General features: G+C 45.9%; 1 protein-coding gene across 1 annotated transcript in view; it reads right to left on the bottom strand.

Moving 5' to 3' along the window:
- Positions 1-19,785, bottom strand: part of DMXL1 (Dmx like 1) — a 2,737,735-nt gene that overhangs the window by 1,923,559 nt on the left and 794,391 nt on the right. The window contains exon 9 of the mRNA XM_044059165.1: positions 10,715-10,930. Coding sequence (XP_043915100.1) covers positions 10,715-10,930 — 216 coding nt within the window. The remainder of the gene's footprint in view (positions 1-10,714; positions 10,931-19,785) is intronic.

Consider the following 19,785-nt stretch of genomic DNA (forward strand, 5'->3'; position numbering starts at 1 on the left):
GCTTGCCTGCATAGAGGATAAGAATGTGTTCCCCTTGCTTGTTGATGTACCACATGACAGTTGTGTTGTCTGTCAGAATCAACACCTGCCCTGGAAGAAGTAACTCCTTGAACGCCATCAATGCAAACTGGACTGCTAACATCTCCTTCATGTTGATATGTAGATGCTGTAGTCTGGCAGGCCACTTGTCTTGTATCCACTTTCCATTTAGATGAGCTCCCAAGCAGTGTCCGAGGCATCTGTCGTTAAAATCTGACTCGCCTCTGGCCGGGTCACAGAGAGTCCCTTGTTTAGGTGACATTCCTGAGCCCACCACAAGAATTCCTTTTGAAGGCAAGGTATTATTTGAATGACAGTGTCCAAATCTTGGCAGTGCTGTGTCCATACATTTTGAGATACCATTGCAGCTTCCTCATATGCAGTTTGGCATTGGGAAGCACCAGAATACAAGATGCCATGAACCCTAATGCTTGAAGGACTGTCCTTGCAGTCAGCACGGACTGATGAGATAGTTGATGGAAGTAACTGGAAAGATTCTTTTGTTTGTCCGGGGTTAAAAAGGCCATCTGGGCTGCTGTATTCAGTCTCACACCCAGAAAGCACATGTCTTGAGAGGGTACTAGACTGGACTTTATTTCGTTCACAGAATACCCTAGGCATCTTAGCACTGCTATGACATATTCCAGATGCTGTAGAAGGTGTTCCTTTTCTTGAGCCAGAATCAGGCAGTCGTCCAAGTAAGGATAAATTTGAATGCCTTGAAGCCTGAAGTAAGCTATCACTGGAGCCAGAACCTTTGTGAATACTCTGGGCAGTAGATAAGCCAAAGGGCAATGCAGAGAACTGATAATGAAAATCTCCAGTTCGAAACGCAGATACTTTCTGCAACTTAGCCTTATGGGCACATGAAGGTAAGCTTCCTTGAGATCCAAAGTTACCATCCAGTGATCCTTGCCCAGCAGAGGTAACAGTTGCTGTAACGTCAACATCTTGAACTTGGGAATGTCCAGATAAGTGTTGAGGATAGATAAATCCAAAATTGGTCTCCACGTGTTCCCCTTCTTTGGTACTAGGAACAGGCGAGAATAAAATCCAAAGCCCCTTTCTGACACAGGGACTGGCTGAATAGCCCCTATCTGAAGTAACTGAGAAACTTGCTTGTGAGCCTCTTTTCTTTGTGGAGGAGGAACATCTGGCATGCCTTTGAAAGGGGGCATTGTGTGGAAATAAAATCTGTACCCGTGATGAATGATATCCAGCACCCATCTGTCTTGAGTGATTAAATCCCAATTTTCTTTGAAAAGAGACAATCTTCCTCCCAAAGGAGCTGCCAGACGAGAGTCCACTGGCAGCTGAAAAGGCAGGTCATTGGTTCTGCTTACGAAAGGACTGACCCCTGCCCTCACCAGAAGTCTGAGCAGGTGAACTGTCTGATCTAGGCCTAAAGAACCTTGAGCCCTGCCCCTACCACGTCTAGACCTACCCCTAGACTGGGAACCATAAGCAGGATATGTCCACCCCTTAGCAGGCCAATTTCTACTAAATTTCGGAGGCTGCACCTGCAAAAAATCTTTAACAGTCTGCATAGACTTAGCTTTGTCCTCCATTTTCTTTAAAACTGCTTCCACAGGCGGTCCAAACAACACATCAGACTGTAAAGGAGCATCCAAAATCCTGGTCTTAACATGCTCAGCTAAATTCTGATCCTTCAACCATGCATGTCTGCGAAGAACAGAACTAGTAGCAGCCACCCTCGAGGAGGCCTGAACAGCATCAAAACCACACTGCAAAGAATGCTTACCCACTTGTTCAGACACATGAACCAAATCCAGCAATTCTTTACACTCAATACCTTCCGCCAAAGCATCCACCTTAGATTTCAATTGTGAAAGGAGATAATTCTGATATTTCAGCATATGAAATTGACAATTCAACGCCCTCATGGCTAGAGTGGAAGAAGTATATACTTTCTTACCCCACCTATCCAAAGCCCTTGCCTCTTTATCAGAGGGTACAGGATTTTTAACCACAGAAGCTTTAACACCTTTAGGCCCCTGAGAAACAGTTTCTGGGTCCGCCCTGGGACTCTTAAACAAATACTTATGAGCTTCGGGCACCCTATAATACCTATCAGGCTTAACAGGAGCAGGAGGCAAGGAATCAGGGTTCAGAGAAGCCTCTGCAAAACATCCTCCACCACATTCAACACAGGAGGAATAGCTAAGGGCCTATGCTGAGGCAAAACAAGAATTCCCTAAGCCTTTTTCTGGAGTCAGAGTAATCTTGGCCTTCCCATTTAAAGTGCTCCCTCATGGAGTGAAGAGTCTCTGAAAATGAAAAATCCTCAGGAGGAGAAGCTGAAGGAGTGGAATCATCCACATCAGAATCAGAATAAGCAGGAAACTCTTGCAAGTCTTCCACAGAAGACTCTGAAGCCTGTGAACACTGTTCAAAACTATCAAACTCCTGTTCCACCCTAGGCCTCTTATCAGGTGGGGCATAGAACCTCTAATCAGAGTAATCAAATCTTCAGCCATTTTAAGCATATGTTTCTTAGGCACAGAGCCGAAATGCTAGGAGAAGCCCCTACAGAAGCTGAACTTGGCCTTCCTCTAAAAGAAGCTCTGGAAACAGAAGGAGAGGCCCTAACTACCTTGGAAAGAGAGGGAAGAACAGTTACCTGAGAAGCCCCCTCAGCCTGGCCTACTTCCTGAGAGGGCACATCCTGTAACAGTAAAGTATCTGCCTGAGACTCCATAGAGACTCCTGGCAAAACCTCTGGCTCCCTGAGCCTTCTAAAGGACCGGCGTCCGGGACTGCGGCTCCTCACCCTAGACTGCACTGTTTTGCCCTTGCGCGTCTTAGATGAAGCAGGCGTCGGAGGACCCGGCGGCATAGTATAATTGCAACGCTTCCCAAACACTAACCTAGCACAATCAAGCCTCCTCTTAATAGTGCTTATTAAATCTAGCACAAGAGCGGCAACCAACAACGTCGTGCTCAGGCCCTAAACAAGGTATACACAAAGTATGATAATCCCTATGCGGTATCTGCTTCCCACAAGAAATACAGTTATTCACTTTTCTGACATCCGGTAATATACTGTGGCAAGTAAAATGAATCCATAATGTTACCCAACGAGGTTACTTAGCCAACTCTGTACTCGGTCTGAAACTCCGGTTTCGGAAAATCTCAGAACGCCAACCTGCACTCGCAAAATTGCTTCTGCATCGGACCATGCGGCAAAAAAGACTGGGGAAATGACGTCGGTCATGCGCATTAGTACCCTGACGTACTGACGTCAGTCTAAGGCGCCATGACCGACGTCAGCCTTATACTCTGGTATTCGGGCCGACTGGGACGCGGACTATACCCAATTGTCAGGACTGCAGCAAGGGAAGACGAAGAACATCCTATATTTGTCTATTTCTCCCACATGTTCAATGGACTTTGTAAACCATCATGTACACAGCCCATCGTTGGCTGCCAATATTAAAGTACAGTTTTGTACCTACCATAAATGTAGATGTTCGAAGATCCACATTGCTGCAGTCCTTACACTTGGGTAGTCCGCTGTCCTCGGTCGGCCCGAATATCAAAGTATAAGGCTGACGTCGGTCAGGGCGCATTTGACTGACGTCAGGACGTCAGGGTACAAATGCGCATGACCGACGTCATATCCACAGTCTTTTCTTGCCCCAGATGTCAGAAGACCCTAAAAATAAAGGTCAAAACCAAAAGACAGCAAACAACCAACCAACCACCCCTGCACTAACTATATGTACAATATATACAATAAACACAATATGTACAACCCAACCCACACAACCACCTCTAACTACAGAGGGGAAGGAGGGAGGGTAAATTGGACTGCAGCAATGTGGATCTTCGAACATCTACATTTATGGTAGGTACAAAACTGTACTATGTTCTTCATCTCACATTGCTGCAGTCCTTACACTTGGGTAGAATCCCAAAGCAGAGGTAAGGGAGGATGGCTAACTACAAGGAAGCAGGAGCCAAAATGCCCTGCAAAACAGCAGTGGCAAAACCAGCCCTGGACTTAGAGTAAAGTGGCAGGTGATAATGCCTAGAGAAAGTATGCACAGAACTCCAAGTAGCTGCCTCCAAAATATCCTTGGTTGCCACTCCCCTCAAAAAAGCTGTTGAAGTGGCAGTAGCCCTAGTGGAATGAGGCCTAATCCCAGCCGGAATCTCCTTGCCATGATGGGAATAACAGAAAGCAATGCAAAACCCAATCCACTTAGAAATAGTTTGTTTTGACACAGGCTTGCCCTGAGAACTTAAAGCAAAAGAAACAAACAACTGCTGAGACTGCCTGAACCCTTTAGATCTGTCCAGATAATAACGCAACTGCCTGTGAACATCTAAAGTGTGCAAAATCTTTTCCCCTTTATTTTGGGGATTTGCATAAAAAGTAGGCAAATGAATAGTTTGGTTTAAAGCCACACTAGAAAACACCTTAGGCATAAAGGAAGGATTAGTACGTAATGATACCCTATCCTTATGGAAAATCAAGAAAGGCTCAACCGCCATAAGGGCCTGCAATTCAGACACCCTTCTTGCAGAGGTAATGGCCAATAAAAAAGCAGTCTTCCATGATAAATATTTCAACTCAGCAGTAGCTGCAGGCTCAAAAGGCTGTAGAGTGAGTTTCTCCAACACAAAATTGAGATCCCAAGCAGGAGTAGGAGCTTTTCGTGGGGGTCTTATATTCCTTGCCCCTCTAAGAAATTGTTTGAACAAAGGGTGAGAAAACAATGGTGGGTCACAATCATAGTGAGCCGAAATTGCTGCAGCATGAACCTTAATAGAAGAGAAAGACAAACCTTTGTCCAGTAACTCAGTAAGATATTGAAGAGCCACACTCAAATTAGGCCCAGAAACATCAAAATCTTTTGCTGCACTCCAAAATAAAAATCTCTTCCATTTATCCGCGTACACTTTCATTGTACTAGGCCTTCTAGCTTCCAAAATAACATCCAAAACTTGCTGAGGAAGTGAAGGCCCACTATGATTCAAAACAGAATATGCCAGGCTGTTAGGTGCAGAGAATGAAGCTTGACATTGAGCAAATGGCTGTCCTCCTGTGACAACAGGTGTGGAATCGAAGGCAAAGGCCATGGAGGCTTCCGTACTAGACTTCTTAGTAATGGGTACCAGTGCTGTCGAGGCCAATCTGGAGCTATTAAAATCATCCTTGGCTTGTCCTGTCTGACCTTCAGAAGTACCTTTGGGAGGAGAGGCAGAGGTGGAAAGGCATACACATGAAGATTGCTCCAATTGAAGGAAAGAGCATCCACTCTCCAAGCTGTGGGATGAAACCTTTTTGTGCAAAACTTTGGCAGCTGATGGTTTAGTGGAGAAGCGAACAGATCTATGTCTGGAGTTCCCCATGACACTGTCAATTTCTGAAATACATGAGGATCCAATTTCCACTCGTGGGGATCCATAATTGCCTGCTCAACACATCTGCTAAGGAGTTCTGTGCTCCTGGCAGAAACCTTGCCTGAAGATTGAGCTGTAAACTGAGAGCAGTCTCCCACAAAATCATTGCTTGCCTGCATAGAGGATAAGAATCGTTCCCCTTGCTTGTTGATGTACCACATGACAGTTGTGTTGTCTGTTAGAATCAACACCTGTCCTGGAAGAAGGAATTCCTTGAAAGCTATTAATGCAAACTGGACTGCTAACATCTCCTTCATGTTGATATGTAGATGTTGTAGTCTGACAGGCCACTTGTCTTGTATCCACTTTCCATTTAGATGAGCTCCCCAAGCTTTGTCTGAGGCATCTGTCGTTAAAATCTGACTCGCCTCTGGCGGGTCACAGAGAGTCCCTTGTTTAGGTGACATTCCTGAGCCCACCACAAAAATTCCTTCTGAATGCAAGGTATTATTTGAATGACAGTGTCCAGATCCTGGCAGTGCTGTGTCCATACATTTTGAGATACCATTGTAGCTTCCTCATATGCAGTTTGGCATTGGGAAGCACCAGAATACAAGATGCCATGAACCCTAAGGCTTGAAGGACTGTCCTTGCAGTCAGCCCGGACTGATGAGAAAGTTGATGGAAGTAAAGGGATAGACTCTTTTGTTTGTCCGGGGTTAAAAGGCCATCTGGGATGCTGTATTCAGTCTCACACCCAGAAAGCACATGTCTTGAGAGGGTACTAGACTGGACTTTATTTCGTTCACAGAATACCCTAGGCATCTTAGCACTGCTATCACATATTCCAAATGATGAAGAAGCTCTTCCCTTCCTTGAGCCAGAATTAGGCAGTCATCCAAATAAGGATAGATCTGTATTCCTTTTAGTCTGAAGAAAGCTATCACTGGAGCCAGAACTTTCGTGAACACTCTGGGTGCAGTAGATAAGCCAAAGGGCAATGCAGAGAACTGATAGTGAGAAGTCCCAGCTCGAAAACGCAGATATCTTCTGCAACTGAGTCTGATAGGAACATGAAGGTAAGCCTCCTTGAGATCCAAAGTTACCATCCAATGATCTTTGCCCAGCAGAGGTAAAAGCTGCTGCAACGTCAACATCTTGAACTTGGGAATGTCCAGGTAAGTGTTGAGGATAGATAAATCCAAAATTGGTCTCCATGTGTTCCCCTTCTTTGGCACTAGGAACAGGTGAGAATAAAATCCTAGGCCCACTTCTGGCAGAGGGACCGGCTGTATGGCCCCTAGTTGAAGCAACAGAGAAACCTGTTTGTGAGCCTCTATTCTTTGTTGAGGAGGAACGTCTGGCATGCCTTTGAAAGGAGGCAAGGTATGGAAATAAAACCTGTAGCCGTGGTGTATGATATCCAATACCCATCTGTCCTGGGTAATTAAACTCCAATTTTCTTTGAAAAGTGCCAACCTTCCTCCCAAAGGTGCTGCCAGACGAGCAGGCTCTGGCAGCTGAAAAGGTAGGTCATTGGGTCTGCTTACGAAAGGACTGACCCCTGCCCTCACCCGAAGCCTGTGCAGGAGAACTCCCTGATCTAGGCCTGAAAGAGCCCTGAGCTCTGCCCTTACCACGTCTAGATCTACCCCTAGACTGGGAATCAGGCCAATTTCTACTAAACTTTGGAGGCTGGACTTGCAAAAAATCTTTAACAGTCTGCATAGACTTAGCCTTGTCTTCCATTTTCTTTAAAACTGTCTCAACAGGAGGACCAAACAACACGTCAGATTGTAAAGGAGCATCTAAAATCCTTGTTTTAACATGTTCAGATAAATTCTGATCCCTCAGCCAGGCGTGCCTGCGAAGAACTGACCCAGTGACAGCCACCCTAGACGAGGCCTGTACAGCATCAAAACCACATTGCAAAGAATGCTTACCCACCTGTTCAGAAACATGCACTAAATCTTGCAACTCTTTACAATCAATACCTACTGCCAGAGCATCAACCTTAGACTTCAATACTGAAAGGAGATAGTTTTGGTATTTCAACATGTGAAACTGGCAATTTAGAGCCCTCATAGCAAGAGTAGAAGAAGTATAGACTTTCTTTCCCCATCTATCCAAGGCCCTAGCCTCCTTGTCTGCAGGAACCGGATTTTTAACAACAGAAGCCTTAACACCTTTAGGCCCCTGGCTAACAGTTTCTGGGTCTGCCCTAGGACTCTTAAAAAGATACTTATGAGCTTCAGGCACCCTGTAATACCTATCCGGCTTAACAGGCGCAGGAGGCAAAGAATCAGGATTAAGAGAAGCCTCTGTAAAAACATCTTCCACCACATCCAAAACAGGAGGTATAGCCAAAGGCCTATGCTGGGGTAAAAACAGAAATTCCCTAAGCCTTTTCCTGGAATCAGAGAAGTCCTGACCTTCCCACTGAAAATGCTCCCTCATGGAATGAGGAGTTTCTGAAAAAGAAAAACCTCAGGAGGAGTAGCAGAAGGAGTAGAATCATCCACATCAGAATCAGAATAACGAGAGTACTCCTGTAAGTCTTCAGCCGAAGACTCTGAAACATCTGAAGCCTGCTCCAAACCCCCCAAGCTCAGGCTCCACCCTAGGTCTCTTATCAGGAGGGGGCATAGAACCCCTAATCAAAGTAATCAAACCTTCTGCCATTTTAAGCATATGCTTCTTGGGCACAGTACCTGAAGAGCTAGGGGTAACACCAACTGAAGCTAAACCTGGCCTGCCCCTGGGAGAAGCCTTTTAAACAGAAGGAGAGGGCCTAGCCACCTTAGGAAGGGAGGGGAGTATAGTAACCTGAGAAGCCCCCTCAGCCTGACTTGTCTCCTGAGAGGCCACATCTTGCAATAATAAGGTCTCACCCTGGGAAGATAAAGAAACCTCCGGTGGAGCCACCGGCTCCACCGACACCTCTAAAGAACCGGCATCCAGTACAGACGGCTCTTCTAGCCTAGGCTTAACTGCCTTGTCCTTGCGCTTCTTTGAAGAAGCGGGCGTCGGAGCATCCGACGGCATTTTATAGTTGCACCGCTTCCCAAAGACTAACCTTGCACAATCCAACCTTCTCTTTATAGTGCGTTTATTAAATCTAGCACAAGAGCGACAGCCAACAACGTCGTGCTCAGGCCCTAAGCAAGGAATACACAAAGTATGGTAATCTCTATGCGGTATCTGTTTCCCACAAGAAATACAATTATTGACTTTTTCTGACATCCGGTAAATGACTGAGGCAAGAAAAACTAAAATATTCCCCAACGGGGTACTTAGCCAACTTTGAACTCGGTCTGAAACTTCTAAATCGAAAAATCTCAGAACGCCAACCGGCACTTGCAATGCTGCTTCTGCATCGGACCATGCGGCAAAAAAGACTGTGGATATGACGTCGGTCATGCGCATTTGTACCCTGACGTCCTGACGTCAGTCAAATGCGCCCTGACCGACGTCAGCCTTATACTTTGATATTCGGGCCGACCGAGGACAGCGGACTACCCAAGTGTAAGGACTGCAGCAATGTGAGATGAAGAACATCCTTTCATTTCTTGGTTTGAATTTGCCTCTCCTTAACCATTCTTGCATTAGTTCTTGATCAACACGAGGCTCTTCCATAAGCTTTTTATACTTGCAACTATATTTATGTTTTTTTCCACATTTCTTCCATTCTCATCTGGTCCTTCACCTTATATTCTTTTTGTTTTTTGGCACATTCAGTTGCTGCCTGGTTTTTATCTACTTCTGGTTTGATTTTATGCCTACCTTGCAGCCCAGGTTATGTCAGAAAAAATCTTCAGACAAGAGCACTTAACTTTGTTTCCAAATATTAAACAAATAAAATTTATAGTACACGGTCACTGTTTATCCATCTCTGATATCGTCTTGTCCCGGCAGGGTCAAAGCAAAGTCAGAACTGGCCATATCACACTGATTGACAAGTTCAGAACACCAATTTTTGTTTAGACCAACACACACTTTGCTTCAGATTTATCTACTACAATAAGTGAAGTTTGTCTTTTTAAATGTTCTGGAAGTAAAAAAAACATTAAAATGCATATGTTTTGTTCAAGAGGTATGCATTAACAGTGTTCCTGGCTTCAAAGATAACATAAGTACATTTCATAGCTATGTCCTAGGCACTGACATCTGGAAAATAGAAGTAAAAAGGTTAGAGGGAGCTTCCATTAACAATTTACTATTCAAAATTATGGATGGTGAAAAAAAATTGGAGTAATCATGGATTTCTACCAAAATGAATAACAATCAGACTTTTCGTCTTGTGCGAATGTTGGCTTTTCCACCACTGCATCAAGCTGCAGCTACTAGGAAATGTATTTAATTACATTCCCAGTACTCTTTATAGGAAAAGCCATGCAAAATTCACTGTTACCTACACACTACATTAATTCATTCTTAGATGCCCACTTTGTCAAATTCAGGTTCATAGGGGTGCTACAGCATACTCTGGCATTCAATGAGCCCAAGGCAGAGAAAGTAATCCAATGCACTACAGGAAAGGCACACATACACACACCAGTTCTGCAGGATTACCAGGGCCTTATAGCCGCAATTAATGCTATTTAGCTCCAGCCACCCAACCATAGCTTTGGGATTCTACCCAAATGTAATGACTGCAACAGTGAAACATGAAGAACGTAGTACAGTTGTGTACACTTACATAAATGTAGATGTTAGAGTGTATACACTGTTGCAGTCCAGGTTACCCACCCACAATCCCCCAGTCATTCTGGAGTTTATCTTTCCTTTTCTATCTTCTACAACCTATATGGTGTATTTGCTTGTAGTTGAAGGTAAAGTTTATATTGATGCATGCATGTATACATATTTATATATTTTTGCTACCTTTTTGGGGGCACCTGACATCTGGGGTAAGAAAAACTAAAGAAAATGGCATTGGCTGCTTGTTTTATACCCCTGACAACCTGACGTCATGGAAGAGGAGGCAGAAACAGATGCAGGACCCAAGACTTCGGAATTCAGGCCGACTGAGGGCAACCTGCCAGCAGATTACCCAAATGTAATGACTGCAACAGTGAAACATGAAGATCATCATCACAACATTCCAAACGACATTGTCAAATTAAAGATGAAGGTTCCAGTTTCATGCCAACTTTTTCAAACACCTTGTCAACAGTTTACAAATGTAAAACAGTGGACTAGTTTTAACACATGATTTCTTGTGGCTAAAACCAATGTGTATAAGGAATTAAGGGGCTATGATCTTCCCCAAAACTAAAATGTCTTACAGAAAAAGTCCACCTACCTTCATCTGATTTATACTCTGGTGGTTGTACTTCTATGTTAGCTTCTGGGGACTGCTGATCTACAGTTTTTCGCAACTGTTGTAGAAACACTTCCATTGAAAGAGTGAAATGCAGCTCTTTATTATTCAACCAGTGCACAACAAAAGGCCCTCCTCGGTCTTCATCGCTGTTGTCATCAAGACTCAATGAAGTAATTGATGGAAGTAGAGGAATGTCTGTACAATATTGGCAGTTTGGTTACTTAATACAATCAGATCATCAAATACTAAAACTACTTGAACTCTAACACTGAAATCAGCACTAGATGAAAACTCTCAAACTTGCTACAAGTTACTCATAAACTTGCTACAAGTTACTCATAAAATAACCTTGCATCACTTCTGAAAACAAACTGAGTGCTTCACATTACTACATAAAAATATCAAAATCCAGACAAGGCAAAAGAAAAGGAAGACGGGAACAGAACTTTTAGTTATGTACTTACCATAATTTTAGATGTTTGGGATCCATCTCGCCTACATTCCGTACTGATGGGTTCGGAGCCGATCCTCAGCTCCAACTCGGCACGCTATACTATAGAGCGAAGTCTCTAATTGGCTGAGCTATTCTACATCCCAGGATGCACCACCACTACTTCCCCAGATCTTGTTTGTCCGCACACATGCACACAGTCATAGACAGTTGAAATAACATTGCCAGGTGTTTCAAGATGAAACGGCTAAACTGAACCGTCCGGTCTCTTCTGATCTCCAAGGCAGGGGGAAGGAGGGTGGGTTATTAGGAATGTAGGCGAGATGGATCCCAAACATCTAAAGTTATGGTAAGTACATAACTAAAAGATGTTATGTGATCCTATCTCGCCTACATTCTGTACTGATGGGACAGCGTCCCTAGCACCTGATTCCTGGGTGGCTCACTGGAAAACACTCCTGAGAACTGTGGAACCGAAGGAAGCTCGCCCCCGAGATGCCACATTCAATTTGTAATGAGAAATAAAGGTGTGAGGAGAAGACCAGGTAGCCGCAGCACAAATGTCACTAATGGCAAGCTTGGAATGAAAGGCTGTCGAAGTAGCCATAGCCCTTGTAGAATGAGCTTTCACAGAGGTTGTAAGCTCTCTATTAGAAAGAAAATAAGTATGACTGATACAGTCTCTGATCCACTTGGCAATAGTGACCTTCGTGATGGCTTTGCCCAATTTATTGTCCAAAAAGGACACAAACAACTGATCTGTTTTCCGTGTTTGGTGCGTCCTATCTAAGTAGAAACGCAATTGCCTGTGAACATCCAATGAATGGAAGATATATTCCGCTCTGTCTGAGTAGTTGGGGAAGAAAACTGGGAGTTCCAATGACTGTTGAAGACAAAAACTAGAACAAACTTTGGGAACAAAGGATGGATTAGGCCTGAGGGATACTCTATCCTTGTGAAAAAACAGGTACGGTGGTTTGACACATAGGGCTTGAAGTTCCGAAACTCTTCTGGCTGATGTAATTGCCACCAAAAAGGCAGTCTTCCAAGAAAGAAATTTCAAGTCACAAGTTGCTGCCTGTTCGAAGGGGGAAGAGGTCAAAGCACCTAATACGAAATTAAGATCCCACGGTGGAGCGGGATGAGAAATCAGAGGTCGTAGCAGCCCAGCACCTTTCATGAAAACTTTACACAACTTATTGTGGGTCTATACTTTCATGAAAATTAGAAATAGCTGCTAATTGCACCTTAATGGTAGAGACCGAAGAACCTTGATTGAATAAGGAAGCTAAAAATTTCAAAACTTCAGACACCGGGGCAGTAATGGGATCTAATCCCCGGAGTTGGGCTCAAATGGCGAATCTCTTCCATTTGCTGTTATACATCTTCTTAGTCAAATTCTTGTGGGCCAAGGACAAGATATGTATGACTTCCGAGTCCAAAACCTGGTTCCTGACTATAGTCGGAAGTGGAGGAGCCAAGCTGTTAACCTCAATGAGTGAAGGGACTGATGAAGCTGTCCCGACTGGTGGATCAAGAGATCTGGAACCTGATCCAGGAACCATGGACCGTCCAGTGCGTATTTCCAAAGAAAGGGCAGCCAGACTTGACGAGGCCAGTATGGGGCAACTAAAATCATCTTGCACTGCAAGTGAATCGCCTTCTGGATCACCCTGGGAAGAAGGGGAACCAGTGGAAAGGCGTACAGTAGGCCGGTGGGCCAAGCTTGGACTAGGGCGTCCTTGGGAAACCCCCCCAGAACTGGGGTGAGAGAGAAGAACTGTAGACATTTCGTGTTGAGGGGAGTTGCAAAGAGGTCGCAACAAGGAGTTCCCCATCTTCTGAAGATCTGAGTTGCCACTCTGTCGTTCAGAGACCACTCGTGCGGGGAGAGAATAGTTCTGCTCAGTCTGTCGGCTATCACATTGGATCTCCCGGAATGTGTGTTGCTACCAAGAAGCGGTTGGTTGCAATAGCCCAATCCCATACTTTCATGGCCTCTCTGCAAAGGGGGGTAGGACCTGGTCCCTCCCTGCTTGTTCAGGTACCAGACTACTGACATGTTGTCGGACTGAACGGCAATCATGCCCTGGGGGAGGTAACTGTGTAGTGCTTGTAGTGATAGAAGCACCGCCCTCATTTCCAGTATGTTGATGTGTAGGGAACTCTCGTCGGGGTGCCACTTGCCTTGGACTGACCTGCCCAGGGAATGTCCCCCCCACCCCGTCTGGGAGGCGTCCGTAGTCAAAGTGGCCACTGGAGGTGGAGGAACGAAGGGTCGCCCCTGATCCAGGTTGGAGGACAGAAGCCACCAACGGAGGTCCTGTTTGCACGTCTCCGAGATTATAATGAGGTGACTGAGAGGGAGATCCTGATATGACCACTGGACTGACAGGAGCCACTGGAGAATCTTCATGTGCAATCTTGCTAAGGGAACTAGGAGAACGGTAGCCGACATGGAACCCAACAGTTGTAGGACCATCCTTGCTGGGGCTTGGCGTTTGAAGAGCAATGCTCGGACTTGAGATTGTAATGTTTCTATCCTCTCTGTAGGAAGATAGACCCGCATTTGCTTTGAGTCTATCTCTACTCCGATAAACCGTATGCACTGAGATGGCAGCAACACAGACTTTGCCCAATTGAAGGTGATTCCTAGGGAGTTGCCTAGAGAAATAGTGGCTGCTAGGTTTTGTAAGAGTAGACGCCTGGAGGTGGCAGTTAGGAGCCAGTCGTCTAGGTATGGAAACACCTGGAATCCTGGACTTCTCAGGTGAGCAGTCACCACCACCAAACATTTGGTGAACACCCTGGGGGCTGTGGTGAGACCAAAAGGCAGTGCATGGAACTGGAAATGACAGTCTCCCAGGCTGAAGCGCAAGTGTCTCCTGGACGCCTGATCTATCAGGATGTGATAATAGGTGTCCTTGAGATCTATGGAGCACATCCAAACACCTTTCTCCAGCAGCGGGAGAATGGATTGTAAGGTGACCATCCGGAACTTGGACTTCTTGACAGAACGGTTGAGCTTGCTGAGATCCAAGATGGGCCTCATGTCCCTGGTCTTTTTTGGCACCAAAAAGAATCTTGAGTAAGTCCCTAATCCGGTCTGGTCTTCGGGGACCGGTTGGATGACTCCTTTTTGAAGCAGCTTTGAAATTTCGATGGCTGCGAGATCCCGTTGACTGGGTGTGGGTCCGGGATTTTCCGGGATAGTGGGGGGGGGGGCTGAGAAAAGGGGATGTTGTAACCTCCGGCAATGATCCGGAGCACCCATCGGTCCTGAGTGATATTCTCCCAGGCCTTTAGGTGCCTCGAAAAAACAACCCTCAACTGGCTCCGGAGCAGCGCAGTCGGGCAATCCTTCAGGGATGCTGGAAGGTTGAGGAGCCACGAAAGGACTCGCGGTCTCCAGTGTTGCGGGGGCCTCTGCCGCCTCTGGGACGGCGTCTTCCTGAAAAATTTCTCCCTCCTCTGCCTCTAGAAGGGGGATAATCCTGCTGTGAGGGGTAAGTCTTCTGAGATTTGCGGAACCACATTTTCCCCCCTCTTCTAGCCTTGGGATAAGGCCGGAAGGGAGTGGAAAACTGTGCCCCTACGGCAGTCAAAGTCTTACCCTCTTGTTCACAGCGGGTCAAGGTGTCCTTTACCTTGGGTCCAAACAAGGAGGACCCATCAAAGGGAGCATCGGCAAAGGAAGACTTGAAGGTCTTCGCAAAATGACACAGGCGGAGCCAGGCTTGTCTCCGTAGAGCAACACCTGTACCCGCCGCTCTACTCGCCCCTTCGGCCTCATATGAAATGAGCCTCATGGACGAGTTCGATATTGATGACAGGGTAGCCAACTGAGAGCTAACCGTCTGGGCCAACTGCTCAGGTAGGTTACCAGAGCGGGTATCTGAAAGCTCCTTGACCAGATCCCTCTGAAGTCTGGTGAAGTGCATTAGGTAATTCAGAGACCTTAAAGTAAAGGCTGCTGAAGTAAGGGTGCGCTTCCCGTACCGATCCATACTCCTGGACTCTATTAGGAGGATGGACGGACGTCGAAGCCTCTGCCACATCTTGCTGGGTAGCAGATGCCACCACCAGGGCATCTACAGCCACACCTTTAGATAAGAATTCCTTTTCAGGGGGGGCTGACAGAAATTTATTTGGGCGAGCTGGTACCAGTTCCACAGAATCCGGGTGCTCCCACGCCCTTCGAGAGATCAAATCCAGGAGCTCATCGAAGGGCGGAGACACCCAAGAGGTGGAAGGCTGAGCCCCGAAGGCCTTGAGGAAGACAGACTCCTCAGCGGAAGGGGGTTTGGACTGCCAGTCGCCTCGTTGCTTGAGGATTTCTAAGATGTCCACAAAGGAGACATCATCCGAGGACGACTTGGGGGACCCCTCCGCATCATCGAGGTCGGTGTCCGAGGTGAGAGACTCATCAGGAGAGTCGACGTGCTTCCTCTTACACTGTCTCTTCCTGGGAGGTTCCTCCGAAGAAGCCTCGGAAGGACCCCCAGGAAGGGAGGAATCCCCAATGGGGGTGACCTCAGGCCCCAGGGTTCCGCTGTCTTGAGACAGGGGGACAACAAAGGAACAAGTCTCCATGCCAAGGGAAGGTGTTGGAGAGATGGTGGAGGTAGCCAAGGAAGATTTGGCTAAAGCACTCCTCATGGCCCTGAAGGCCGGACCCCCCCCCCCCCGAGTCCTGGGAAGGTCCGACCCCCGAGGCCACAACAGTAGAAGGCACTCCCGCAGCCGACGCACCGAGAGAGAGGCTCGGAACCGAAAGCATCGGACCCAAAGCGTCACCCCCGGGGCCGACCGAGGAGGTCCGTGTACCGAACTCCGACCCGAAGGTCGGGGTTGGAGTAAGGGTCGGAGCAGACCCGAAAACCTCCACCGGCTCCACCAGCACCGACTCCAACGGTGCCGAGGCTGTTGGAGGAGGAACCAAGACAACAGGGTGGACAATCGGCTCTGGAGCCAACTGGGCTGGAGCCGAGACTAACTTTTGGAAGACTGGAGACTGAAACAGCCTTTGAAGCACCCTGTCAATATCCGAATCGGACATCCTCAAGGACCGAGAAGAGACCGATCGGGCTCGAGTTGACTTCTCCGCCAGTTCCGAAAGACTGGGGGACCAGCTCCAAATAGTCTCAAGTAGTATCGGCACCAAAGGAGATTCCACCAGCACAGCAATTTCCCTCGGAGCCGACGGGGACTTCGGCGCCGAGGTAGAAGAGTCTGAGTGTGCGACCTTTCTTGGCTCCGAAACCATTGGAGCCGAAGAAAGTGACCCACCTCTCGATGCTCGAGTGCTCGGCTCCGAGGACAAAGGAGTCGAGGCTGGAGGCACCGAGGCAGACCGTTCCGACCTCGGCTCCGAAGTCCGTGGAGCCAACAGAGAAGCCTGCCTTGATTTCTTTGCTGTCGGCTCCGACGGACTGGTCGGAGCCGAAGACTTCTTCCTGGAAGGAGAGGGGGAAGAAGATAAAGCCTCCTCAAAGGAAGGGGTGATCATCCCTTTCAATATCAATTTGTTTTTCCTCTCTTGGAGGACACGGGAAGAAAAAGCGTGGCATACACTGCACGACTCTTGAAGGTGCTTAGGCCCTAAGCAATAAACACATAGCGAGTGATCATCCGTTATAGACATCTTGTACCCACACTTGGTACATTTTTTAAAACCCGAAGGTCTATGTTCTTTCGACATCACTAGAAAGACACCAAAAACCAACTAGGGACAAAAACTAAGCACTCAGAGAGCCAAATCCCTCTAACTTAAACAGGATTCGACCTATAAGCTCAGAAACAGACACACAGGTAAAACTATAACAACGCTCTAACAGAGCGCGAGGGCAAGGCCCCTCTAACTAAAACGGGACCTAGATGTTAGAGGAACAAGTACCACACAAAAAATTTAACAATTTTAACACAAAAGCCTGAACTAGAGCGTGAGGAAACCCCTACCAGTAAAAGCGGGAACCTAACGCTACGAAAATTCACACAACTTTCCTCACAAAAAAACACTCAACAAGTGATAAGTAGCTGTTAAAACAGCTTTTGGGTGAAAAATTAGAGAAATTCTGACAGAAAACTTGTCAGTAAAGAGTACTTAGCCCAGCCAAGTCGAGACCACGTCTATTGCTATCAAGCAGCAAACGAGATCTGGGAAAGTAGTGGTGGTGCATCCTGGGATGTAGAATAGCTCAGCCAATTAGAGACTTCGCTCTATAGTATAGCATGCCGAGTCGGAGCTGAGGATTGGCTCCAAACCCATCAGTACAGAATGTAGGCGAGATAGGATCACATAACATCTGCAAATTAGAGATAATGCAAAAATAACCACTTCGGCAGCATGGCATTAACACATTTGATGAACATACTCCTTGAAGCACAAATGGAACATGGTTACAAAGCCTAAAAAAGGTGTGCAGACTTCATATTGATAAAACTGTTAGCTTGGGCATCTTGTGTTATTAAAAGTCGATAAACAGGCAAACAGGAAATAATGAAATGACACAGGGCAATATCTGTCTTGCAGCCTTGTTATTTAAGAACTGCTTGGGCACACTAAAAAGGAAGTGTGAAACAGTTATAATGAATCTCAAATTAGCAGTTTGCATTTGCATTAATGAAATACTACATGCAGGAAAACCAATAGAATTCTAGCTTGTAATTATCTTATCCATTTATCACATAACTACTTTAAACATGAAACATATTTTCATGTATGACCTGGTAGAATACAGAGACAAGCGATACCGTAGCACTACATCCGTAAGAGGTGTGTCCATCTTTGGTAGCAGCCATGACTGCACATCACAGGCACTAATAAAATTTGGTACCTAGAATTTTCTGTTTATTTGCTTTGCCCCTAGCTCCCACCAAGCTGAGAAGCTCCCAATTCTTCAGTTCTCCTTGGCAGAAAAAAATTAGTATGCACTTAGGTTAGAGAATAAAGGTAACCCCCAAGACAGAAACAGAGCAGAAGTAAGCACCAGTATGAAACATCAGTGTACTCATGAGGTTCGCAGCTAGACAACTGACTTCTCATCTCAAAGCCCAAGCACAGAGGAGTCTAGGAGAGGAATGCTACCGAACATTAACAGACATCCCAAGAGATCGAGCATTATGTTGAATTCATCAGTTCCATATCTTGTGAGAAGTGGCCCATATTCACAAACAAGCAGAACAAAATCCCTAGTTACATATCTAGGTGGGTCCAACTAAGAAAACAACCTTCTGACCACAGCAGTCCTAAAAAAAGGCCTTAATCTTGAAACTGTGTGCAGTGTGTTTTCTTTGGTAGAAGCAATGAGACTGTGCCCATAGCACTGCACACATATCTAACAAGCATTCCTTGGGTATACAGACATGGCCATTGCTATTGTGGATAGAATGAACTATGGCAGTCTTCACTTGGGTGCAAGTCCCTTTTCAGGCAGCAGAATTTAATACAATCCAATAGCTAGTGGATTTTGGGCACCTGTAGGACTTCTCTTTGTGGGATATGAGATTAAATGTTTTCCCACTTTCTGAACTCGTGTCCCCTTTCTCTAAATTACTGCATCCTATTGCTACAAAATTTTAAGTTCCTAGGGACATGCATAGAGTACAGATGGTACACTCATCTTTATTTTGGTAGCTCAGAAAGAAGGCCGATAGGTGTATGGACCATTTTAGGTTCATCACTGCACCCACTTGGGCATAAACTGTTTTTGTCCTGAAAACCATCTTGGTGAAAACTTGACAGAATGCTAGTTTAACTGAAGGAGCCTAGTACAAACTCTACAGACTGAAGTAACTGCCACCATAAATATCGTCTTGCAGGACAGATATTTGATACATCAACTTTTATTGCAGGATCAAAGGACAGCCTGATTAAGTAATTCTGGGATGAAATATAGAACCCAGTGTGGCAATAGGTCTCAGAGATGGCGTTAAATAGAAGCAGCCTTGGCTGGTCCAATGACATGGAGTCAGGGTATCCATCTGTGCAGCCAGCAGCATGCGCTTGGAAACAGAATCCAGTAGAGTCAGCAGCATTTGGGGGGGGGGGGGGGGCGAAGAAAACTATGTGCCACTTCATCCCATCTAGAAAGGGAACATGGGGAAAATGCTGCCTGTTTGACTTCTCAAAAAGCCTCAAAGGGAGCCAACTAAATAGGATTGGGCAGCAGCATAATGCACACCATTTCCCACAGATAAGGACCTTGACCAGATGGGGCACATATGAAGGCTCACATTGCCTCAGTCTGCAACACCCTACTGGATTCCCTTGCTCCTTGGGCCCTGTAAGTGAGTACCTCACAGTCAACTTTTGAGGGAACTTGCAGACCTACCCAGAAAAGTTGTCTTTTTTTTTTTAAAGTATCTTTATTAGATTATATTTTAAATAATTACACAAGGATGCAGACATTAACAGAAAACAAAACAAACAGCAGTGATATTTTTTCATTACTTTTCAAGTAATATACATACATATTTTTGAAAACCATTTACCTCAATATTACACCAATTGCTCGATTCCGCTCGATTCCTGTCTCACCATCTACAAAGTCCATTCATCTCAATGCAAATTGTGCATTCCTTTTACTAAAGGTCTCCG

Source organism: Protopterus annectens, chromosome 17.part0, assembly GCF_019279795.1.
Source record: "Protopterus annectens isolate FY-2018-M chromosome 17.part0, PAN1.0, whole genome shotgun sequence".
Taxonomy (NCBI): domain Eukaryota; kingdom Metazoa; phylum Chordata; order Ceratodontiformes; family Protopteridae; genus Protopterus; species Protopterus annectens.